Source organism: Lynx canadensis, chromosome B2, assembly GCF_007474595.2.
Source record: "Lynx canadensis isolate LIC74 chromosome B2, mLynCan4.pri.v2, whole genome shotgun sequence".
NCBI lineage: Eukaryota > Metazoa > Chordata > Mammalia > Carnivora > Felidae > Lynx > Lynx canadensis.
Window position 1 is genome coordinate 137881558 of NC_044307.1, and position 27050 is coordinate 137908607.

General features: G+C 38.2%; 1 protein-coding gene across 1 annotated transcript in view; it reads right to left on the minus strand.

Moving 5' to 3' along the window:
* Positions 1–27050, minus strand: part of SYNE1 (spectrin repeat containing nuclear envelope protein 1) — a 480852-nt gene that overhangs the window by 262120 nt on the left and 191682 nt on the right. Inside the window, 13 exon segments of the mRNA XM_030316617.2 lie at positions 6242–6421; positions 9580–10208; positions 13810–13902; positions 13904–13963; position 15874; positions 15950–16116; positions 17328–17451; positions 17854–18044; positions 19575–19673; positions 20068–20266; positions 20268–20290; positions 23407–23557; positions 25506–25666. Of these exon segments, the coding sequence (XP_030172477.1) occupies positions 6242–6421; positions 9580–10208; positions 13810–13902; positions 13904–13963; position 15874; positions 15950–16116; positions 17328–17451; positions 17854–18044; positions 19575–19673; positions 20068–20266; positions 20268–20290; positions 23407–23557; positions 25506–25666 (2078 nt within the window).

Sequence of the window (27050 nt, forward strand, 5' to 3'; positions counted from 1 at the left end):
GTATGAGGGGAAAATTAGAGAACTAAGTGATACACTAAAAAGAAATAATATACGCATAATTGGTATCCCAGAGGAGGAAGAGAGAGGGAAAGGTGCTGAAGGGGTACTTGAAGAAATTATAGCTGAGAACTTCCCTGAACTGGGGAAGGAAAAAGGCATTGAAATCCAAGAGGCACAGAGAACTCCCTTCAGACGTAACTTGAATCGATCTTCTGCACGACATATCATAGTGAAACTGGCAAAATACAAGGATAAAGAGAAAATTCTGAAAGCAGCAAGGGGTAAACGTGCCCTCACATATAAAGGGAGACCTATAAGACTCGTGACTGATCTCTCTTTTGAAACTTGGCAGGCCAGAAAGAATTGGCACGAGATTTTCAGGGTGCTAGACAGCAAAAATATGCAGCCGAGAATCCTTTATCCAGCAAGTCTGTCATTTAGAATAGAAGGAGAGATAAAGGTCTTCCCAAACAAACAAAAACTGAAGGAATTTGTCACCACTAAACCAGCCCTACAAGAGATCCTAAGGGGGACCCTGTGAGACAAAGTACCAGAGACATCACTACAAGCATAAAACATACAGACATCACAATGACTCTAAACCCGTATCTTTCTATAATAACACTGAATGTAAATGGATTAAATGCGCCAACCAAAAGACACAGGGTATCAGAATGGATAAAAAAACAAGACCCATCTATTTGCTGTCTACAAGAGACTCATTTTAGACCTGAGGACACCTTTAGATTGAGAGTGAGGGGATGGAGAACTATTTATCATGCTACTGGAAGCCAAAAGAAAGCTGGAGTAGCCATACTTATATCAGACAAACTAGACTTTAAATTAAAGGCTGTAACAAGAGATGAAGAAGGACATTATATAATAGTTACAGGGTCTATCCATCAGGAAGAGCTAACAATTATAAATGTCTATGCGCCGAATACCGGAGCCCCCAAATATATAAAACAATTACTCATAAACAGAAGCAACCTTATTGATAAGAATGTGGTAATTGCTGGGGACTTTAACACCCCACTTACAGAAATGGACAGATCATCTAGACACACGATCAATAAAGAAACAAGGGCCCTGAATGAGACATTGGATCAGATGGACTTGACAGATATATTTAGAACTCTGCATCCCAAAGCAACAGAATATACTTTCTTCTCGAGTGCACATGGAACATTCTCCAAGATAGATCATATACTGGGTCACAAAACAGCCCTTCATAAGTTTACAAGAATTGAAATTATACCATGCATACTTTCAGACCACAATGCTATGAAGCTTGAAATCAACCACAGGAAAAAGTCTGGAAAACCTCCAAAAGCATGGAGGTTAAAGAACACCCTACTAACGAATGAGTGGGTCAACCAGGCAATTAGAGAAGAAATCAAAAAATATATGGAAACAAACAAAAATGAAAATACAACAATCCAAACGCTTTGGGACGCAGCGAAGGCAGTCCTGAGAGGAAAATACATTGCAATCCAGGCCTATCTCAAGAAACAAGAAAAATCCCAAATACAAAATCTAACAGCACACCTAAAGGAAATAGAAGCAGAACAGCAAAGGCAGCCTAAACCCAGCAGAAGAAGAGAAATAATAAAGATCAGAGCAGAAATAAACAATATGGAATCTAAAAAAACTGTAGAGCAGATCAACGAAACCAAGAGTTGGTTTTTTGAAAAAATAAACAAAATTGACAAACCTCTAGCCAGGCTTCTCAAAAAGAAAAGGGAGATGACCCAAATAGATAAAATCATGAATGAAAATGGAATTATTACAACCAATCCCTCAGAGATACAAACAATTATCAGGGAATACTATGAAAAATTATATGCCAACAAATTGGACAACCTGGAAGAAATGGACAAATTCCTGAACACCCACACTCTTCCAAAACTCAATCAGGAGGAAATAGAAAGCTTGAACAGACCCATAACCAGCGAAGAAATTGAATCGGTTATCAAAAATCTCCCAACAAATAAGAGTCCAGGACCAGATGGCTTCCCAGGGGAGTTCTACCAGACATTTAAAGCAGAGATAATACCTATCCTTCTCAAGCTATTCCAAGAAATAGAAAGGGAAGGAAAACTTCCAGACTCATTCTATGAAGCCAGTATTACTTTGATTCCTAAACCAGACAGAGACCTAGTAAAAAAAGAGAACTACAGGCCAATATCCCTGATGAATATGGATGCAAAAATTCTCAATAAGATACTAGCAAATCGAATTCAACAGCATATAAAAAGAATTATTCACCATGATCAAGTGGGATTCATTCCTGGGATGCAGGGCTGGTTCAACATTCGCAAATCAATCAACGTGATACATCACATTAACAAAAAAAAAGAGAAGAACCATATGATCCTGTCAATCGATGCAGAAAAGGCCTTTGACAAAATCCAGCACCCTTTCTTAATAAAAACCCTTGAGAAAGTCAGGATAGAAGGAACATATTTAAAGATCATAAAAGCCATTTATGAAAAGCCCACAGCTAACATCATCCTCAACGGGGAAAAACTGAGAGCTTTTTCCCTGAGATCAGGAACACGACAGGGATGCCCACTCTCACCACTGTTGTTTAACATAGTGCTGGAAGTTCTAGCATCAGCAATCAGACAACAAAAGGAAATCAAAGGCATCAAAATTGGCAAAGATGAAGTCAAGCTTTCGCTTTTTGCAGATGACATGATATTATACATGGAAAATCCGATAGACTCCACCAAAAGTCTGCTAGAACTGATACATGAATTCAGCAAAGTCGCAGGATACAAAATCAATGTCCAGAAATCAGTTGCATTCTTATACACTAACAATGAAGCAACAGAAAGACAAATAAAGAAACTGATCCCATTCACAATTGCACCAAGAAGCATAAAATACCTAGGAATAAATCTAACCAAAGATGTAAAGGATCTGTATGCTGAAAACTATAGAAAGCTTATGAAGGTAATTGAAGAAGATTTAAAGAAATGGAAAGACATTCCCTGCTCATGGATTGGAAAAATAAATATTGTCAAAATGTCAATACTACCCAAAGCTATCTACACATTCAATGCAATCCCAATCAAAATTGCACCAGCATTCTTCTCGAAATTAGAACAAGCAATCCTAAAATTCATATGGAACCACAAAAGGCCCCGAATAGCCAAAGGAATTTTGAAGAAGAAGACCAAAGCAGGAGGCATCACAATCCCAGACTTTAGCCTCTACTACAAAGCTGTAATCATCAAGACAGCATGGTATTGGCACAAAAACAGACACACAGACCAATGGAATAGAATAGAAACCCCAGAACTAGACCCACAAACGTACGGCCAACTCATCTTTGACAAAGCAGGAAAGAACATCCAATGGAAAAAAGACAGCCTCTTTAACAAATGGTGCTGGGAGAACTGGACAGCAACATGCAGAAGGTTGAAACTAGACCACTTTCTCACACCATTTACAAAAATAAACTCAAAATGGATAAAGGACCTAAATGTGAGACAGGAAACCATCAAAACCTTAGAGGAGAAAGCAGGAAAAGACCTCTCTGACCTCAGCCGTAGCAATCTCTTACTCGACACATCCCCAAAGGCAAGGTAATTAAAAGCAAAAGTGAATTACTGGGACCTTATGAAGATAAAAAGCTTCTGCACAGCAAAGGAAACAACCAACAAAACTAAAAGGCAACCAACGGAATGGGAAAAGATATTTGCAAATGACATATCAGACAAAGGGCTAGTATCTAAAATCTATAAAGAGCTCACCAAACTCCACACCCGAAAAACAAATAACCCAGTGAAGAAATGGGCAGAAAACATGAATAGACACTTCTCTAAAGAAGACATCCAGATGGCCAACAGGCACATGAAAAGATGTTCAGCGTCGCTCCTTATCAGGGAAATACAAATCAAAACCACACTCAGGTATCACCTCACGCCAGTCAGAGTGGCCAAAATGAACAAATCAGGAGACTATAGATGCTGGAGAGGATGTGGAGAAACGGGAACCCTCTTGCACTGTTGGTGGGAATGCAAATTGGTGCAGCCGCTCTGGAAAGCAGTGTGGAGGTTCCTCAGAAAATTAAAAATAGACCTACCCTATGACCCAGCAATAGCACTGCTAGGAATTTATCCAAGGGATACAGGAGTACTGATGCATAGGGGCACTTGTACCCCAATGTTTATAGCAGCACTCTCAACAATAGCCAAATTATGGAAAGAGCCTAAATGTCCATCAACTGATGAATGGATAAAGAAATTGTGGTATATATACACAATGGAGTACTATGTGGCAATGAGAAAAAATGAAATATGGCCTTTTGTAGCAACGTGGATGGAACTGGAGAGTGTAATGATAAGTGAAATAAGCCATACAGAGAAAGACAGATACCACATGGTTTCACTCTTATGTGGATCCTGAGAAACTAAACAGGAACCCATGGGGGAGGGGAAGGGAAAAAAAAAAAAAAAAAAGAGGTTAGAGTGGGAGAGAGCCAAAGCATAAGAGACTCTTAAAAACTGAGAACAAACTGAGGGTTGATGGGGGGGTGGGAGGGAGGGGAGGGTGGGTGATGGGTATTGAGGAGGGCACCTTTTGGGATGAGCACTGGGTGTTGTATGGAAACCAATTTGTCAATAAATTTCATATATATAAAAAATAAAAAAAAAAAAAAGAGGAAGCAAACAAAACAAAATAAAACAAAACCCCCACACCAAACAAACAAAATAACACTGCTTAATAAGTGAAATACACATGAGGATGTTGTTTTCCATTTCAATGACATAAATTTTCATTGAATTTGAATCCTCGTAAAATTGTGAAAATAAGAAGATAGTTTTTGTTTATAAGTATAAAATGTCTCTGAGCAGGCAATTCTACATGTAGGAATTTTTCCAAAGAAAAAGATGTACACTACGATTGAGGTAAAATTATATTCTTTACATCATTATTTATAATAGGAGAAAAAAAATAGAAATAACCCAAATGTTAAAAATAGGCTATTAATTTTTTTAAGCTTATTTATTTTTGACAAAGAGAGAGAGAGAGAGCATGAGCTAGAGAGGGGCAGAGAGAGAGGGAGACACAGAATCCGAAGCAGGCTCCATCCAGGCTCTGAGCTATCAGCACAGAGCCTGATGCGGGGCTCTAACTCACAAACTGTGAGATCATGACCTGGGCCAAAGTTGGATGCCTAACCGACTGAGCCACCTAGGCGTCCCCAAAATAGGCTATTAATTGAATAAACTCTAATATATTCTTGTAATTGAATACTGTGCAATCTCTAACAAATCACAATTTAAGAGAATATTCAATCATATGGAATAAAATTTTACAACACAGTTAACTTTCTAAAAGCTTACGTTAATAATCTATAGTATACAACAAAAAACCTTATGTACATAAAAAAACTGAACGTGAATGTTTATAGATGCTTTTTGATAGTCATTAAACTGGAAAGAGTCCAAATATCCATCAACTGGTGAATGAATAAGCTGTGGTACACCTATTAAATCGAATATTATTCAGCCATAAAAAAGAATAGATGTTATTAATACACATAACAATGTACATTATGCTAAGCAAAAGAAGGTATTTACTCAAGTGCAGTAAAAACTTAGGCACATGCACCCAATTGACTATGAATGTTTATAGATGCTTTATTTACAATCATCCAAACTGGAAAAAATCCATTTGTATGTGATTCTGAGAAAAATAATACTACAGAGACATAAAACTGATCAACAGCTGCCAGGGACTAGACATGGGGGACGGGTTGATCACAATGAGACATAGGAGGATTTTTTTCAGGTGGTGGAATGATTATACAAGAGTTGATCATAGTAATACTTACACAGTATGTGTGTAATCATAAACTGAATGTGTGTTAAACTCATACAAGGGCATACACTTAACAGGATGAAATTTATTATACGTATATCATACCTTAATTATAAACAAGGAAAACAAAACAAAAAAAGAAAATCAGAGGTTAAGACTCTCACAGTAGCCCTTTGTAATTGTTGACAACTCCTGCTTTTAAGCGCTACGTTTCACCTACCATTGTTATTTCAAGACATCTTCCTCAATAAAGTTTTGTAGGACTAAATTTTTAACGTATGAGAGACACAGAATACCTAAGGTGGCAAAAGATACTCAACTCGATCACACCAACGCAAATCAACAGACAAGAGCCCAATGCCACAAAATAGAAAGTTGAAAACAACAACTGAGGATTTTTACTTACTTTTCATGAATTAGTTTTTTGGTATCATCCCAGGTGACCTCTAAGCGGTTTATCTCCCTGTCGACCTCAGATGCAAAGGCCACATCTTTCTGAGCAATTTGTTTAGCTTTGTCTTTCAACCAACATAGTTCATGCTCATGAGAATTCAATTCATCCTCTAACTGATTAAAGACTCTCAACCTGTGAATTAAAATGTTATTATATTATTAACTTATTAAAGGTAAGAACTAATATTTCTTCTCCATAAAGCACACCTATAGCTATCTGGAAAAACTTTTTTTTTTTAAATTTTTTAATGTGTATTTATTTTTGAGAGAGAGAGAGCGCACGCACACGTGCACGAGCGCGCGTGAGGATGCGAGTGGGGGAGGGGCAGAGCGAGGGAGACACAGAATCCGAAGCAGGCTCCAGGCTCCGAGCTGTCAGCACAGAGCCCGACGTGGGGCTCAAACCCACGAGGCATGAGATCATGACCTGAGCTGATGTTGGACGCTTAACAGACTGAGCCTCCCAGGAGCCCCAGATATCGAGAAACACTTTTAACACCGCATTTAAATTAAGGTGCCTCAACTGAGAATGATGCCTTTTAAAGTTAAATTTGCAGAATTCATACTCTACCTTAGGAAACATTTAAAGTCATTTTCGCTATTCATCATCAACTTTCTATTAAGTCTGTATTCTCTTCTATTTTGCTTTTACAGTATAAGACTTGAAAGACTAGGGCTGGACTTGTAGGTAAAGTAGGTGAGTCCTTACCACCAGTCTTTGGTAAAAAGTCCTTCTGTGCCCTGAGGTCCAATTCATGTAAAATAATAATATTTAAGAAAACAGTTGTTTCCTTTCGAATAAAAATGGCTTTATTTTTTGTCCCTAATATAGTACTCTTTGAGCACTTGTACAATGTGGCCATGTAGAGGCAGCCATGGACTCATAGATTCTTGCATTTTGGTGTAGTGCTGTAGAGTTGATAAAGTGAGTGCACATGCACTATTCCATTTAATTCCCCAAATGAAGTGGTTAAGAGCAGCCATTATCATTATCTGCACCTTACAAGAGGACAGGGGATTTGCCCAAGGTTGCACAGTGAAGCGGAAGTATGGTTGGAGCTTAATAAATCCATCAATTCAGTGCAACATTTTCTATAATATCTGTGTGATTTTGGTGAGTTCAGTGTTAGAGGTATTGACATGGCTCTTGAGCCCAATCCTGGCCTTCTTCAGCAATTTTAGGATCTCCTGTCTGTCTAACCTAATTAGGCCAGGTTGAGCCATTCTGCCCTGCAGCACCAACCCGATTGCTGACTCCCTGGGTGAGCTCTTTGTTCTTTTGCTGTACTTGGCTCCTCATTTTGTCTTTCCTCTGGAGGCTATTATTCCATCTCAAATTGTATTCCTTTTTGTAAGTTTGTTGTTACACTAGTCAGCTTATTGCTCACAAGGCGTGTTAGCCTCAAGAGCCATTATTATCTAACTGTAAGCCTTTGCTAAATGCTTGATTCCAGTTAAAAGGAAGCACATCACAATGGTCTTGGCAAGATCGACACAATCCTTATCGATTATGGACACCTTGGTATGAACACATTTCAGCTGTTTCTCTGCCCCCTGAAAAAAGTGGAAGAGAAATGACCCTGAGAACACAGTGGGGGAAAAAGGTCTATTAAGAAGGAAAAATAAGGGGCACATAGGTGGCTCAGTCGGTTAAGCGTCTGACTTTGGCTCAGGTCATGATCTCACAATTCGTGGGTTTGAGCCCCACGTCGGGCTCTGTGCTGACAGCTCAGGGCCTGGAGCCTGCTTTGGATTCTGTGTCTCCCTCTCTCTCTGCCCCTTCCCCACTCATGCTCTGTCTCTGTCTCTCTCAAAAATGAATAAACGTTAAAAAAAAAAAAAAACTTTTAAGAAGGAACAATAACATGAGGGCACCTGGGTGGCTCAGTCGGTTAAGCCTCTGACTCCTGATTTCGGCTCAGGTCATGATCTCACAGTTTAGGAGATCAAGCCCCACGTCAGGCTCTGTACTAACAGCGAGAAGCCAGCTTGGGATTCTCTCTCTCCCTCTCTCTCTCTCTGCCCCTCCCCTGTTCATGCTGTCTTGCTCTCTCTCTCTCTCTGAAAGTAAATGAGTAAACATTAAAAAAAGAAGAAGAAGAAATAAGATTGAGATGAAGGTTACAGTATTAGAGGAAAAAATTTCTTTCAAAATTACGGTAGAAAAATACCCCCTGATCCCTTCGGTTCTCTATTAAACTCACCTGACAAAACCCCACCTTAGCTTAAGCCCACTTCTCTGCCTTCTCCATACCTCTGAGCAAACAGTCAAAAGCAGTTGGTGAAAACTGCTCTGCCAAACTGACTGGTTTCACTTTAAGTGAAGGAATGCAAATCTCAAACCTTACCAAGCTTCCAAAGACATCATTTCCATGTCCTACTGAAGAACCACTTTATACCATTTTCTTCCCGCCAATATCCCGCCCCTCACTCTCAGCTAATGAGCTTGCTCCAGTCTTTCTGAGGGGCTGGCTGCCACCAGGAAGAATTCCCTCAGATTTTTACCACCAGAACTACAAAGCGACTCGGATCGTCTGCCTTCATTTGTACTACAGCAGACGAGGCCCTTCTCCTCACAGCTAAACATTGTTTAAAAATAGATAACATGGGGCGCCTGGGTGGCTCAGTCAGTTAAGTGTCTGGCCTCGACCCAAGTTATGATCTCATGGCTTGTGAGTTCAAGTCCTGCTTTGGGCTCTGCTCTCAGCACAGTCTGCTTTGCATCCTCTATCCCCCGCTGTCTCTCTGCTCCCTCCCTGCTCACTCTCTCAAAAATAATAAGTAAAAAAAAATTTTGTAAATAAAAAAATAAAAATAGATAATATAATCTGTATAGTCTGTTATAAATAAGATCTTAGAGTGGCTTACACAGACACAGCCCTTAGGAAAATCCTTAAGGAAACCAAAGAAATTTTAGTACTTTTTTTTTTAAATTCTTTTTAAATGTTTATTTATTTTTGAGAGAGAGGGAGACAGAGTGCCAGTGGGGAGAGGGGCAGGCAGAGAGAGAGGGAGGCACAGAATCCGAAGCAGGCTCCAGGCTCTGAGCTGTCAGCATAGAGCACAAGCCCTGAGATCATGACCTGAACCGAACTCGGACGCCTAACCGACTGCGCCACCCAGGCGCCCCTAAATTTTAGTACTTCTTAAGTTCAAATTAGTCATTAATTTTACCCTCAGAATATTAAAAGAAGTTGCTAAATACGATCCTGTTAAAGTGTTGCATGAGAGTTAATTCTAGAGCAAAGAAAGAATAGACCGCACAGCTGGCCCCGGCGGGTTTCTTCCTACCTCTGCTGAAGAGCTTGACGCGTAGGCTCTTTCAGCCTCTCTTTGTCCGTCCTTTCTTCGATGTCCTCGATGCTTTTCAGCAACTCCTCTTTCTGGTCTTGGAATGCTTTTTTCAATGCTGCCAGGGCATCTGCTTCACTCTGCTTAGTTCCCAGAAGGTTCTGGATCCTCTCTAACTCAAAACAGAGGTGATCAACTGTACTTCTGCAGGAAGTCCTTTGCTCGGAACTTCCACTTCTAAGATGGTACTGGGCTTTGGCGAGAATGCCGTCAAGACTGACGGCCGTAGATTCTAATGTTTTGGCATCCTGAATCGCACGATTTAGGTCCTTTTTTAATAAATCAGTCTGTTTCTTATTCATACTGTCGGTGGTTTCCACCGTGTGCCTCAGCCGGTGGAGAACCCCTGACAGAGAGGCGTGGTGCTGTAGGAATTCAGCCAACTGGGACAGGGCAAGCTGCCGCCTTCCCACCACCTGGCTGGCCTCCTCAAACAGCTGGAAGCAGTCCTCAGCCTTGCCCTGCAGGAGGTGGAGGTCCTCAGCTCGACCCAGAGCCCCCAGCTTCGCCAGGTGATCCCGCAGCCTCTGCAAGTCTCCCATTTTGCTCTCTGCTTCTGCTTCGTGGTCCTGGAAGGGAAGAGAGGGGTATTGGTGGCTCAGATACCCTGTGGCTAATGACACGAACATATTCAGGATTTGTGGTGTCAACATACATTTTAAATGGGGGCGCCTGGGTGGCTCAGGCGTTTAGCATCCCACTCTTGATTTCGGCTCGGGTCACAATCTCACAGTTTGTGAGTTCGAGCCCGGCCTCAGGCTCTGTGCTTATCAGCACGGAGCCGGCTGGGGATTCTCTCTCTCCCTCTCTCTGCCCCTACCCTGCTTGTGCTGTCTCTCTCTCAAAATAAATATATAAACTTAAAAAAAAACAATTAACAAAGACACATTTTTTTAAATTTTTTTTCAACGTTTTTATTTATTTTTGGGACAGAGAGAGACAGAGCATGAACGGGGGAGGGGCAGAGAGAGAGGGAGACACAGAATCGGAAACAGGCTCCAGGCTCTGAGCCATCAGCCCAGAGCCCGACGCGGGGCTCGAACTCACGGACCGCGAGATCGTGACCTGGCTGAAGTCGGACGCCCAACCGACTGAGCCACCCAGGCGCCCCAAACAAAGACACATTTTAAATGCAACGGATGGTGTAGGATTTAAAGGCCATCTATAGCGAATCTTTCAGAGACGTTGTTAAAATTTCCCATTTTCTCGTCTATATGTTTCACGTGAAACACAACTCTGATTTGAAACTAATTTGTTCCGTGGAAAAGACTGCCATCATGCACAGAAATAGTAAAAGGAAATTTTATATAAATACATACATATATATGCATAATTTGGAAGATTTAAAATATATATGTATATACATAGTTCTAGTATATATAATATATAAATACTATATTATAGTATATATAATACTATTTTATATTTATAGTTGAAAAACAAATCACCGGCCCATAACGGAGTCACTTATGGTAGGTCATGTCACCAAACTGGCATTTCATACTTAACCCAACTGCAGTTTCAGACCCCTCCAGAAATATAGTGTTAACTTGTCAGTCAGGAGTTTTCTGGCCATGAGGTAATCTGTCACAAGGGTCCTCTCCTCCCTCCTCCCCCATCCAAGGAAGATGAGGTAATCTACAAGATAAGACCCCAGCTCAACCACTAAGGGAAAGTGACCTTGCCTGAAAGGATCTTTTCTTTCTTTTGCTAAGAACTTCCTGTCCCACTTCCTTCCTGGGAAAACCTTCCATTTTGTACAACCCCTCTGAGCTCCTTCCTATTTGCTGGACGAGATACTGCCTGATTCACAAATTATTTAATCTTCAGTTAGATCTTCAGATTTACTCAGTTAAATTTTTGTTTTTTAACAATTCTCTCCCTTGCTCTCTCTCTCATGTATAATACATATATATGTATATATATATATAACATAACAATACTAAATATATATACTATATATAAAATATATTGTAGTCTGAAAATTTTACTACACACACACACACACACACCACACCACACCACACACACACACACACTAAAGCTAATTCTAACAGAGTTGTAGGAAAGAATAATAGGAATAGATTAGCCTCTCGTCAGAGGCACTGGGTGAAGCAGATGAAAATACACAGGTTTTAGCTCCCTCCTTTACAGAAATGAATATGAACTCCATGAGACTATTGTATAGGAAATCTGACTTGCTCACAATAAATCATGTTTGAAATCTCTTAGAGCATTGCTAACAATCTCAGCATGGCTCCCATTAAAGAGAAATTACTATCTTAATCTTGACCACAATGGCCTTAATATTCTCCTCAGCTTGACTATTACACTTTAGAAAGCTTCTCTGAGCCTTGACTAGGAGAATTTACAAATTCATTCTCTGCCCTTTTGAGATAGAAATCTTTTTAAAGTTTCTGTACAGTTACAACCCAAGAATGTTTCTCAGGAACATGGGAGACATCCTTTCCAACCAACACTGAGTTAACAAATGCTTGATGGTTTTACCCTAAGGAAACTCTGGTTGATGTGACTGATTTATGAGCTTGTTTTGTTGTAGAAGCTGAGTGACCACAGATGAGCAAAGACTAGAGCAAGCTGGGAAGAATCCTTGCAGTTGTGCAGAAGGGACCAAAAGTGATATAGAGTAACCTCTATGATGATATACCCCTCGATCTCCCCCAGCTGGTCATGCTCACACCGCCATCTAATGAACATGTGTCCCATGAAAGACACAATTCCTGAATGCACAGCTCAGAAAGGAGAATACCTCCCTTTTCCCCTATATCCATCCTAACTCCTTATCCTTAAATGCACCCAACCCCAACCCTCTGGGGAGACAAATCTGAGCCAGCCTCTTATCTCTGTGCTTGGCAATAAATCTTTCCCTCTGCAAAAGCCCAGTGCTATTGTATTTGGTTTTCTGTTGCACGATGGCAAATGAACTCTTTTCAGTTTGGTAACACTTTTGAAATATAATCATGAAGGAAGATAGTGCCCCCATCTCCCTGTCTCTTTCTAGGGTAGGAGCCCAACTTCAGTGGGCATCTTGCTCTAAGTGATAAAACTACTTGAGGTCATAATGATATGAGCAAGTACTATTCCTCTGGGGAAATCCAATTAGCAAAGCTGGCACAAAGTGAGCACTCAATAAATATTAAATGTTTTATCATAAATATTGTTATAAGTTTATTATGTAGCTTATCTCCAACTACCCCAATACTTGATCAATATCTGATTTTTTAAATATTTTTTTTATGCCAGGATAGATATTATACATAATTTATAAATAAGGAAAATAGGGGCGCCTGGGTGGCGCAGTCGGTTAAGCGTCCGACTTCGGCCAGGTCACGATCTCGCGGTCCGTGAGTTCAAGCCCCGCGTCAGGCTCTGGGCTGATGGCTCAGAGCCTGGAGCCTGTTTCCGATTCTGTGTCTCCCCTCTCTCTCTGCCCCTCCCCCCGTTCATGCTCTGTCTCTCTCTGTCCCAAAAATAAAATAAACGTTGAAAAAAATTTTTTTAATAAAGAAGGAAAATAAATCGTGAATTTTAATAACTTTCAAGCTAAGAGTAATTCAGAAAAACTGTATCATTCAAGCATTGGAATTCACTATTAGTATGATAGGGAAAGAAGTCGGATGTTCAACCAACTGAGCCCTCAGGTGCCCCTAGTCTCAGCCATCACTTTTGAATGCCCCTTCTCTGCAAAGAGAGCTTTCATACTATTCTTACTTTCTGATCTTAAACTCTAATAAGCTTGTGCCCGCTGCTCATTTTATTCTGTGTCCACCTCTTCATTCTTCAAAGCAGCGAGACAAGGAACCCTGGATCTTAAGGTAAAAAATCCTGCAACATTTGTTTTCAACATTGGAACAAAACAAACCAAGAAGTTTAAAAATGAACATTCTTGTCCCTTTACCCTAGAAATCATTTTCGAAGTAAGTGTCTTAAGGTGATTGCCTATTTTATCTGAAGTGGTTTTATCTGCTTAATTGATCTGCATAACACATTGCCTGGACCCCTATGCTCAATTATTAGAACATTTGCTATGAATTGCAAGGTTAACTTGCTGTCAAATGGTTGGATATTTGAAAAAATATTGCTTTTCTTTATAATTCAAGGACTCTCTTTTATGAATAAATTCTTTGATCTTAAAAGAATGCACTTTACCTTGTGCCTAGCAAATGCTGCCTGATGGTCTGTTATGCTTATCTCCGAAGTAGTTTGTAATTCACTGAGAAATAGCTTAATCCAGACAGAAAAAGGAAAGCAGCAGTTCATCAAATTGCTGGTGTTCAGAGACCACAGACTGAAGAAAATTAATCTATGTGGAGAAAGGTGTTAAAAGTTAAAACGTCCCGCAGATGAACAGAAAAAGACAATGACGTATTTTTGCAGTACGTTTAAACGAGGGCAAAAAGTGATGTGGTCATACATACAATGACAAATCAAGACCCTACAATTCACTCTCTAGGTAACAGCCAGGAATGGTTTTAATGTAACCAGAACATGTCTGCCAAGCTTAAACATGGAGGCAATTTCATGTAGCACCTAGGAAGGTGAACTCCAAAACCAAATTTGTGGTCTATGAGGGACACACTATAGTCAACTCTCTGACCTCATCTGATACAGCCCTGCACCACACTGCGACTGCCTCAGTGGAGGAATACCCATGTGAAGCAAAAATTCTAATTACCATTTTTTTTCCTGTACACAAACAGCTTTGGGCAAAAACAATTAAACCTCAGCAAACCTTCCCGTTCCGAGATATTTCAACCAGTTGATCAGTTGCCCTAAATGTAAGACTGAAATTTTGGACTGAGACTCATCAGAAATGCTAATTTTGAGCACTTTGAGGTTCTTTTCTTTCTTTTTTAAAAATTTTAATTCCAGGGGCACCTTGGTGGCTCAGTCCCTTAAGCGTCTGACTCTTGATTTGGGCTCAGTCACGATCTCACGGTTTGTGAGTTTGAGCCCCACATCGGGCTCTGTGCTAATCCCTTTGGATCATTTGTCTCCCTCTCTCTCTGCCCCTCCCTCATTAGCACTCTCACACTCTCTGTCAAAAATAAATAATAAAACATTTAAATAAATAAATAAATAAATAAATAAATAAATTTTAATTCCACTATAGTTAACATACAGGGTTATATTAGTTTCAGGTGTACAATATAGTGAGTCAACAACTCTATACATTATCCAGTGCTCATCACAATAAGTGCTCTTAATCCCCTTCACCTATTTCACCCATTCCCCCACGCACCTTCCCTCTGGTAACCATCAGTTTGTTCTCTATAATTAAGAATCTATTTCTTAACTTTGTCTCTTTTTTTTTCTTTGCTCATTTGTTTTGTTTCTTAAATTCCACATATAAGTGAAGTCATATGGTATCTGTCTTTCTCTGACTGCCTTACTTTGCTTAGCATATACTGTCTAGCTCCATCCATGTTGTTGCAAATGACAAGATTTCAGTTCTTTTTATGGCTGAATAATATTCTGTTATATATATAGCACATCTTCTTTGTCTATTCATCTATCAATGGACACTTGGGCTGCTTCCATAATTTGGCTGTTGTAAATAATGCTGCTGTAAACATAGGGATGCATATATCTTTTCAAATGTGTTTTTGTATTCTTTGGGTAAATACTCAATAGTGGAATTACTAGATCACATGGTAATTCTATTTTTAATTTTTTCGAGGAACCTCCATGCTGTTTTCCACAGTGACTGCACCAGTTTGCATTTCCACAACAGTGCATGAGGGTTTCTTTTTCTCCACATCCTCGTCAACACTTGTGTTTTGGATTTTAGTCATTCTGACAGATGTCATGTGATAGTCTCATTGTGGTTTTGATTTGCATTTCTCTGATGATAAGTGATGTTTAGCATCTTTTCATGTATCTGTTGGCCGCCTCCACGTCTTTGGAGAAACGTCTGTTCATGTCATCTGCCCATTTTTTAATTGGATTATTTGTTTTCTGGATGTTGAGTTGTATCAGTTATTAAGTTCTTTACATATTGATATATTTTGTTTGTAAGTTCTTTATATGTTTTGTATACTAACCCTTTATTGGGTATGCCATTTGCAAATATCTTCTCCCATTCAGTAGGTTGTCTTTTAGTTTTGTTGACTATTTCCTTTGCTGGAGCACTTTTATTTTTTAAATGATAAAGTAATTTTTCCCCCATCTATACTTATCTGAATAGCTTGGTTAAGTAAAAGCAAACAAAACTCTGTTTTCTTACCTTATATGCTAACCATTTTTAAAAAAGAATGATATAATTTATTTTTTTTTTAGAAAACCCAACCTTTTGCTAATTATCTGTGGCAAATCTCTCCATCTCTCATCCAACTGCTCCAAATGTAGTTTCATCATTTTCACATCATCTTTGGAGGCCACTGAAAATAGTGATTCCTTCAATTGCAAAAGGTTGCTATAGACTGAGGCCTGGGATACAAGTTCATTTTGCAGTGCCTGAAAGAAACAGAAAACATTGTAGATCTCATCCCAGCATGATCAACTAAGAAGGACCATGTGACACAGGTGGTTATTGTCCAAAGGCTTTGCAAAACAGAAGATATTGGGACCAGGCCTAAAGAGAGTTTTTATTACCCGATTGAGAATGAATTTGCTTAACCTTTAATGAAACATTTAAAATGCTACTAAGTCCTGAATTCATTTTCTGAAGTCTGAGTTCTATTGAGTTAGGCAACTTTCTTTCTGCAGAATTGCTTTCAAGATGAAGAAACGGAGGAGGTCAAGTGAATCAAAGAAAAGCTATTGCTAAAGAGAAACAATGCATTTCTAACAATAATAGAGATGGAATTCTGGGTACCAGGAACATGGTCTCCCTCTTCCTTTAGAGACTATATTTCCCAAACTGGAAAACTTTAAGGCTCTTCATTTTGTTTTCATGCCACAGAATGACTTATTTTTAATCAGGCAATGAATCTCTGAGGTGCTGTGAGGGGTGCATAAAAATTGTGGTTCCCATCTAATACGAGATGGAAGATAAACACTCGTAACATGGCGTTGAGTGGGATTATAATGTAGCGTGGCACATAGCAGATGCCTGTCACCATGCTTTTTCCCCTCCTGAATGAGGCCAATGTGTGTGATACAAGCAAACGTGCTACAGGTTTCAGAGGAAGGAGTACATAGCCTGTGGATGGCAGGAAAGATCATAAAGCAGAACCGGGACCTAGGCTGAGCAGGACAAAACACACACAGCCAGACTGTGTGGATGTACAAGGAATGTTAGAACACAGTGTGAGGCAGTTTGGCAGATACTGTGCCCGGATGCAGGGATCTCAGAGCCTTCAGCCCCCTCCTGGTCCCCTAACCCACATAGCACTTATGTTCTGTGTAGAGATGTGTAGGAATAGTTTTATATGGCCAGATATCTTTGTGTCATTTTTAAGAAAAAGAGCTGTGACTTCCCTTCTTAGAACACCTTATGGTGTATTTTTAAAAAAAATAAGAACTTGTTTTTCATTGTGGACTGATGATTGCTCTCTAACCTCAGGGCAGGAAACAGTCACTGGGACTGACTTCTCCTTCTGAGGAGCGACTCTTTGGGCGATTAATGAACAATGTCAGTGTACAATAAAACAGAAAGGCAGCAGGACCAAGAGTGTGGGAAACCCTCAAAGTCAAGGAAGGAGAAAATGTGAACATAAACTTGCCTGTATTGATTGAAGTTCACTCTCTACTTTGACTCTGTCTGCAGAAATGTCCATTTCTGGAGAACTGGCTATTGCCTCACACCGCTCTAACCAGGTTAAAAAGGTTGACAATTCTTTCTCTAGCCTAAAGAAAGCAGAGGTGAGAAACGAATTAATCCAAGATTATCATGCCAGAAAACTAACCTTTCCAAAGTTGCAGGGTCCAACACTAACCATTACAAATAATACAATGTTGGTTACATTATTCCTAGATATGAAGGCAAAAGAAGAATAAAAAGCCCATCCCCTTCACGTTCATAAACGTATTTGTACACACGTTTCTGTGTAATACGAAGGTACATATATATCCTCTCCACTCTCAGGGATCTTCATCATCTAACAAAGACCAAGATGTTCCCATATTAGACACATGAGTTGATGTGTTTTACAACTGGGGTGACTGTTTCCCAACAGCCGGTCCAGAATTTCCTACCTACGAGTGGCAGTTGAAATCCATGCTGCCAACTCAGGAAGGAAAGTGGCTCACCTCTGCCAGTGGGCCAGCAGGTTCTCCAGCACAGCCTGCCTCTCCTTGGCCCGACTCCGTGTCTCCTCGTACCTCTGCTGCAGGGCCACGGCCTCTTGAACGGAGGAGGTGCCTCTGTTAGCCACCTTCTGGGCGCTGGCTGAGACTGTGGTCACTGCACTGTTCAGCGCCTCCAGGGCCTGGCAGAGATCCTGACATGAGGCAAAAGGAAAGCAAAGGAAGCACAACATCAAGAAATGAGGCTTACGTCTTTCTTTGAGACCCGTCACCACCCCAAATTTTCCCTAAGTCATGATAACCAGCAATGGAATAAAAATGACTCTGTCCATGATCTTCAGCAAGACATCATCAGTGAGAGAGTTACTTCATGCATATAGAAGTCAAAAATGAAAATGGAAAGGTTTTTCCCCAAATAAGAATTTATTGCTGTATATCTGAATAATTTCAACTTTCCCTTAAAAATGCAGATAATTTGTGAAAATTATTATTCATTCTATGCCAAATACATATTTTAAAACACGCTCTGTTTAATTTGTAAGAACTATATGTAACATGCAATCATCTCTATCAAAAATATATGGGGAGTGATATAGCTGACATGTTTGCTAACAGGAGTGATAATAAGGGTGCCTCGATGTTATGTACATTTCATATAAATGCATTTAATCTTCATAAGAATCTTAAGAGTTGTGATCGTTCAATATCCTCATTGTACAGATCATAAATGATGACAGAGAAAAAAAATAATCTGCTTTAAGAAATCTAAATGTTAGAAAAAATAGAATATTATCATCTCTGGTACTCAGTTATTGACTTAGTTAACTATTTTTTTTAATGTTTATTTATTTATTGAGAGACGGAGAAAGAGTGTAAACGGCGGAGGGGCCGAGACAGAGAGGGAGAGAGACAATTCTAAGCAGTCTCCATGCTGTCAGCACAGAGTCTGACGTGGGGCTTAAACTCGAAAACCGTGAGATCATGACCTGAGCTGAAACCAAGAGCCGGCTGCTGAACCAACTGAGCCACCCAGGTGCCCTAAAAAAATGCATTCTTATTTTAAGTATTCAAATGATATAAATTCCACTCCCCTTTGCAGGTATTCCTTTGTCAACTGTTTGCTTTCTATCACTGTAGCCCCTGCCCTAGGCACATTATATGTGTGCATCCATGCACATATAGGGACAACGTGTATATATATTAATTAACGTATTTCTTTTTAGCTTTTTTTTCATGCCTGATTCTCCCCCTCTGCTCCTTCCCCTAAATTTTACCAAAGGCATCTGTCTGTTCCTTTGCAGAACACCTCACAGTAGTTACTAGTTCAGGCACCAGACCAAAAAAACTAGTCATCAGTGGGAGATTAGTGAGAACATATTCTTTGCACATCTGGGTGTAGTGAGTTAGAATCTAAAATCTTCTATGCACAGGCATTTTTTTTATGCACATTTAATTTTTTATAATGCCTGCAAGAAGTAACAGAATTTACTAAAGCTATAATCAGAAAAAGTTACAGGTCTTAATTATGAGAAATACATTGTAAATGAATACTCCTTTCATATGAATTTTTTAATAAAGATTTACTTGCGTACTTCTATTTCCTGTGTTACGTGAAGTATGTTTGATCTGTATCGTTCCCCAAGTAACATAAAAATCCTTTCAATTTTAACTGTCATAAAAATATTTACTATGTTTTCAAGCAGGAATTATCAGATTCCTCTTACCATATGTTCTTGGAGAATTTTGTATGTTTCTGTGGCTGAAGAACATATTTTAATTGGATCAGCAAGTTTATCTTCAAATTCAGACACAGACTTCTGGATCTAAAACATTAGTGAAATACAAAAATAATGGTGGGGAAGATGCATGTCAAAGAAGAAAAAGTTATTGAGGAAGCAGCATGCCTATCTTTTTGGATAACTTTCAATATAATGATACTATATATAGATATATTTTTTAAAAAATCTAAAATCAATGTGCCCCACTGTTTGAAAGGAATAGATAAGCCTTAATGCCTAATCTGAACACAATGTATAATTATATTTTTATATTACCTCAACAAAGGAACCCCGTGAATATTTAAAAAGTTGGTCATCATTGACAACTTGGTAAATGATTGGCAAATTGTATCTTCCTAGTCTACTCTTTCTGGACTATGTTGCATTCATATAAATGCAATAGGCAATAGTAACTTTGGCACGACAGACCCATTCTTACCTTTCTCAGATTCTCTTCAAACTTTTGCTGCTGAGATAAATGTCCCAGGATTGTTCTTCCAAACAATGCGCAGCTCTCGGAGTTTTCCCAGTACCTTCTTATTTGTGTCAACTTGGCTTTGATGCGAGCAGATTCTCCAGTGGTGACAAACTGAGCGAAAGACTGAGCTGCTTCTTCTAGCTCTGTAATGCAGCCGATTGCTTTCTATTTCCTGAATTATGACCTAATATTTAAAACAAGAAAAATGACAATGTAGGCTGAGCAAGCTTGTCTTCCTGAAATAATAGATTATCTGCACAGAGAGAAAATTAGGAGAGATTTTCTTAGCTGACATTTCAACATACTTGGGCTATTAGAGAGCAACTATGAACAAACATCATGTTTCCTGACCTTATTTGGGGAGGAGAGATGTGTAGGGTGTCTGAAAAATACAAACCGATGGTGGTCGTGCTCACTGCATAGAGAATAAAGGGAAATACCTACTCCTGTTGCAGTGAAGTGAGCAGAGAGATGTCCCTGTGTTTCTTTTTTTTTTTTTATTTTTGTAGTTCATGTCTTACCGAAAACTAGAAGTCTCTCTAAAGGTACAGAGAATTCCCGCTTAACCTGTGAGTTATGCCTTGTAACCAGTGGATCTGGGGAGCATTGTGTTCCAATAACTCATGAAATGCTAGTATTGACATTCACTCAATTTCCCTCTAACTTGGTTGAGTATTTCATATTTTCCCAAGGCAAAAGCTTTTCTGATTCCACTCTTACCTAAAACCAGACTTTTCAAATTTATCATCTAGTCTTTATGCCAGTGGTTTCCAAATTTGGAATATATTAGGATCACCTGGCCCTATCCACAGGGACTCAGACTCAGCAGGTCTAAGGTGAGGCCTAGACTTTGCATTTCTTACAAATACCCAGGCACTGCTGCTCCTACTGATGCGGGCTCCACTCTGAACCACTGCCTTACCCATTAGCTGTGGCCTCTACAGTGAAGCACCTAGACTATAATTCCCATTTGGAGCGGACGATCTTTATGTATTCGCTAACACGTGAAAAGCACTGATGGCCACTAAGGATGTAGGTGCGGGAAGGAAATATGTCTATCATATACATAGAGGCTTATTTATGCGTAACAGAATGAACATGATTCCTCTGAGGAAAAGAGCCAAATCCTCCAAACAAATAAAGCCAAAACTTCAGACAAGTCTCAGTTTCAAGTAAGTTAAATGGAGAATACAACTACCCTAGGGGAAAAAAAAAAAATGTGTGACTTATGTCTACGTGAGACAACAGTCAGAAATAACTTGCCTAGATGAGACAATCAGGAATAATTTACATCAGATTAGTGCCAGGTGCTCATCACTTACTTATTTTTATTTTTCATATGCATAACTACAGTGGTATCTCTAATAGAGATTTGTTATTTGAACATGAACACAACCTTTCTTTGTTTTGCTGTTTTTCAAGGTGATATGTTGTAGAAAAATTACTCATAAATTCAACAAATATGTATTACGTCCCCTAGGTGCCAAAAAGGGTTTTGGGTGTCTCAGTGAAGCAATCTTCATTAAGACCGAAGTTCTTAGATTTTAGAGTAATACGTGTCACCAACAAATTCATAAATGCAAACTATGTAATCATACTGTTGGATTCTAATCCCAAAAAGGGTAGATGGAAGATGGACGCAGTGTATCTTTTGTAAATTATCAACTAAGAATAGGAAAATCAGTCAATTTAGAATAGCATGTAATGAAACATAAAAGTGGGCTTCTAGATAAATACCCTTGTGACAATGCAAATACTTCATAAAGTTTAACCCTAAGGTTGTTTTCAAGTGAAATGCTATGACAAGTGTTACCTTATTTCTAATATTTCCTATATCATCTTTGGTTTGGAAACAGAAAGTGAACCTATTAGCCTAAATCCACAGTACGAATGTATTCCACACCATCTTTGCTTATTTCTAGCAAAAACTTTTTTCTATTATTCATATTCATTGATACATTTTAGACAGTTTCCAAAATACCATATTGGAATATTAAAATGTCTTTTTAATCTAACACATGGAAATCTACAATTGAATGTTTATATATTTAAAAATAAAATGTGTAATCATTTTATTTCCCAAAGAGTAAAGAGGTGATGACATTTGATCATTGATATAGTTCAGAAGTCCTGGAAATGAATTAAGGTTGAAATAACAATAAAATGAATTATGGCAAGAATAAACAAATTAAAAAGGGTATGTCAAAAATTTTTGAAAGAAAATTTTTGATAAAACTATTTAAATCTGCTATTCTTTGTTTTCTTAGGATGTAGTGAAAGGGTTAAATGATAACTTTTAAAAACAGCCTTAGAGATTAAACATATTTCATGAATACTTCTTAGTGGATTGGCATCTATTTTCCCTAGTATACCACCACACAAGACATTAACAGATTCCATACACCAGATTCCACATAGCCTTGAGTGCAAAAGATGTGTGATAAACCAGGATAATCTGCACGGTAATGTAAGCTTAGCTAAGCACCATCGCACCCTTCCGCAGCGCACACGGGAATGACTTGTTCTGAGCCACACTGTGAAATACCTTGGTATTTATATTACTATTTTTAATTGAATGAAATGGCAGTGGGTTTTCCCCTTCCAAAAACATGAGATTAGATAGAAAAAGAAGTGGCTGCAATTTGTGTGTCGTGTAAAAAATGCCATCAAAGACAGAGAATTCACGTCTTTCAGTCCTTTTCTTCTTAAACTATTTGAATGAAGTGAATAATGACAGTCTATGCACATGGTTATTTTAGAGCTGGGAGAGCTAAAGTATCAGGGCATCTCAGTTTGTGCCCAAAGGCCTTCATACATGAAAGCATTAGAGCAGTAGAGTCTGATTGTTTCACCTACAGAAAGTCATTTCTCCTCCTTGTGGTTTGGGAGGGTAATTGCCACTAATACTTGAGCTAGACATTTGGAACAATACTTACAAAGTACAGTTGTAAATGATGAATACATTTCATGTTGTATAAGTGAATCAACAGAACACTCCAGTGGGGTTAATTCAAAATCAAGGAAAAGAATAATGTAACCATAAAAACATTTTAATGATATTGCACACAATGCTGACTTTGAATGCATAAGTCAGAAAATAGTAATACATAATTCCAACTATAAAGTGCTGCCCAGTATCAATCAAGACCTCTTAGCTCATCATTTTGTGTGAATTGAATTTTAATAGAGTCACATAGCAATGAGAGATTTGTCGTGGGGCCACTAGCATTTGATGAAATGTAAGAAAGGAGTTCTTAAAAGCTAGACATGGATTATAAACGTAACGTGTGATCAGGTCACCTTAATCTGGTTGATTTGCATGTCCATGGCAGATGATGAAGTTTCCAAGGCATTGAGTTCTTTTTCTTTCTCAGTTATCCAGACGGACAGGGTCTCAAAATTATTGCCAAAATGATCCCACTTGTTTTTCACCATTTCCATGGTTTTAATACTAAAATTAACCAAATTAAGTAAAGAAAATGCAGTATTTTAATAGAAAACAACAATACAGTTTCCTTTAAATTACCAGATGAAAAGAGAGTGAAGACACTTGTGACCATGTCCAAGTTGAAACTATTGGAACAGGAAAAAAATGCACATTCGACCCGAGTACTGAGTCCTCATGTCTTCCTATCTATCTCCTCTGAGAATGAGCATTTAACGAGGTAGTATCTACACTATGTTATGAAAGGAACTGTGCTTCGAACAAAATATTGCTGGGTCCAAGGGGGTTTGAATCCAGGTATAATCTAGGTAAACTCTACACATGACCAGTAGCTGCCAGGACTTTCAATAAGCCGCCCACATAGATTCCAGTGCACAGAGCCTTTTAGCAGTCTGGATTTTGTGGACAAGCTCCTTTTGCTCTTAGAGAAGAGATCTGCAAGGATGCTCTATACTCAAAGATCTTTATAAAATGCATCTTTATGAATCAAGATAGAGCTTTTAATCTGAATCCCATGCTGCCTTGCAGGAACTGTTTTATCATTAGAGTTAAACCTGCAATTTATAATCTATAATGATTTGTAGCTATTCTTAGACGTTTGTACAGTCTTGATTCCAAAAGACTCTTATACATTCTTGTACATGAGCACCCTAACTGCTTTTAGAAAATTTGGGCTTTATTTCTTATAAATCTAGTGAACAAAATTTCAACTATAGATATTCAGTTTGTATTAGCTATGCGTATATAATCATGTGATTATGGCTTTTAGTTTAGAAAAAAGACTAAGAAACTAACAGTGTATCATTAAACGGATAAGTCCTTGGGTTAAAAAAAAAAACTGAAAGAATTTCCCTGTTTACCAAAAGGCACTTGAAGACATCAAGAAGAATGCAATGGCATCATTGAATGTCAAATTAAATAATATTGCAGTCTCAAATGTATACCCTGGATGTGCCTAATGCTCTCATCAGTACAGGTAATGCAAACTAAGTTATGTTGCAAGTTGTCATATGAGACAGATTCAAATGGGCATTTCTAATAAAAGTAGCTTCTTTTCTAACAAACTCTAAGTTTCATTTTTTTCCATAACTTGATGGATAGTATTTAAAATAAAGTTCTCAAAGTTTTAAGTCCTAATTTCCTTTAGACTATCTAACAAATTTTAAAGTTTAGGCAGATGTACAATGTTAATTTCAAGTGTTACTAGTATTCAAAACAAGTTTCACATATTAAAATTCACCTTAGAAATTATGTCCTCTATCTTAAGAATAATAGGTGTTCGTGATCTGCCAGTAAAGAACTTTGAATAAAAATATGCAGCCATATTATTTTGAGGAACGTTGGCCGTATCTTCACACATTTTTCCCCCTCCAGATTTTTTGTGTGTTTATTTTGTACATAATAGCATACCATAGGCAATATTAAATGTTTAAAAGTAAAATAAATTTTTGAAGTTGAGTTTTGGAAATAGTATATCAATCAGTGACAATTCAAATATTGAGGCATTGTAAACAAGCTCTGGAAACTTCTTGGAGATGGAGACACTTGGTCTGTGTTACCTATATTTAAGCCTAGCATTTACACAACAAAAGTGTCTCTTCTTCTTCCTCACTGGTGACAGCAGAATAATGCAGTACAAAAATTATCTTAAATACTGGTTCTTTTTTTGAAATTGTACGAAGGCCACAGAATTTAATAGATATGGCTTTCTCATGAACAAGATCAGTTTACAATGCCAAAACCACATCCCTCATACTTTTTCTGCTCTATTATATAGATGATGGTTTTCTGTCTTGGTGACACTTCCTTTTGAACTGTGAGTTGCTTCCTCAAAACATGCTGAAATACACAGACACTTTGAGATTTTAAAAGAATGTTTTGAATACAATATACAGGAAAGGCTGCATGAAACTTTATCTCAGAGAAGAAAGTTTAGGACTTGTCAAGCACATACTCTTCTTCAAGTGTGTCTTCTAATTTTTTGACTTGCTCTTTGATTGTCTTGGCCTGCTGTTGAAGCAGCTGCTTATTCTTGGGCCCAAGTGGTATCTCGGAAGCTTCCTTCACAAGATTCTCAGCCTGGACTGCAATACCTTCTGTTCGTTTAGAAAACTCCTAGTAAAAGATAATATAATTGTTAGGAAGGCATCTGCTATTAAATTCTACCCTCAAATAAATTGCACATCCTTGCAGAATCTCTACCAGAATAGATGGATGGATAGATGGATTCATACATGTATGAGTGTTAGAATATAATATTCTTAGCAATAAGACCCGACTTATTTTCATCATGGCCAGAATAGACACTTCACTAAATTATTTTCATTTTATATACACAGTCAAATATCTACCTTCATAATTATCCAACAATTCTCACAAGAATGTTTTCCATTGTTTCCTGGTTTGGGTTTATTGCTTAGAATTTAAGCCGCATTATAATAACTAACTTACTCACCAATATGTTAGTGTATTATGGGCTCCGTTCAGGCAATGATCAATAGTGACTGATTTTTTCAGTCTTAGAGATAAGAGAGTTCTAGGCCAATTAATATAAATATTTATTTAACTAAAGACTATTTTAGTCAATATGGTGTATCACTGATACTTTCCCATAAAGAAACACTTTGTTAACTAATTCCCTGAAAGAGAGATAATCTGATCTTAATGCTGTTAAATCTTATTGACTACATACCCACACACTATGCGATGAAAAGAAGGTAAGTTCTGAGCCAGTCAAACCTGGAGTAGAACTCTGGATTTGCTAATTACTAGTTGTTGACTTCGGTGAATTATTTTTCAGGCTTTCATATAAAATTCAGATAGTAATGGTTTTCTTGTCAAGTTACTGTTAGCATTTTATTAGCAATTTCATTTTGAAGTGCGTGGCACATGGTTTAAAAATTCACACACTGATTTTCATTAACAGCAAACCACTTCAATATAAAATTAATTTAATATGGTGGAGGCACTGGTAAATTTGAGCTGTTACCTGAATTCTGTCAGATAAATGTATTGAAAACTGAATAGCAAAGCTAATCCCAGAGATAATCTTGTATGAAAAAAATCTTGTGTGAAAAAACTAGTGTCTCATTTCTTCTCATGTAAGAGAAGCTCACAGGAGGTTTTCATTTTGATCATAAACTCCCCTCCTCCAAAATAGGTAATGAAGAAATCTGATGTAAATAATGTTCAAAGGTAAGACTTCTGATAGCCACCTCTTCCCACAGAGATCCTCCTAGAATTATTACATAATGCCACGTAAGATAGTTACTACATAATACTATTGTATCTTCATGCTTGAAAGGCTTAAAGTCCTCATAGAAATATCAACATTCCTTCAGAGAGATACCCAGCAATTTGAGACAATAAAAATGGGTAAGTACAACTTCCTTTTTATGGCAGAGAGACATAATATCCTAAAAATTGGTATTCGCTAATGTCACATTAAATTCTGTGGTTATAAGCATCTACTGGGCTATACATGAACTTACAGTCAGGT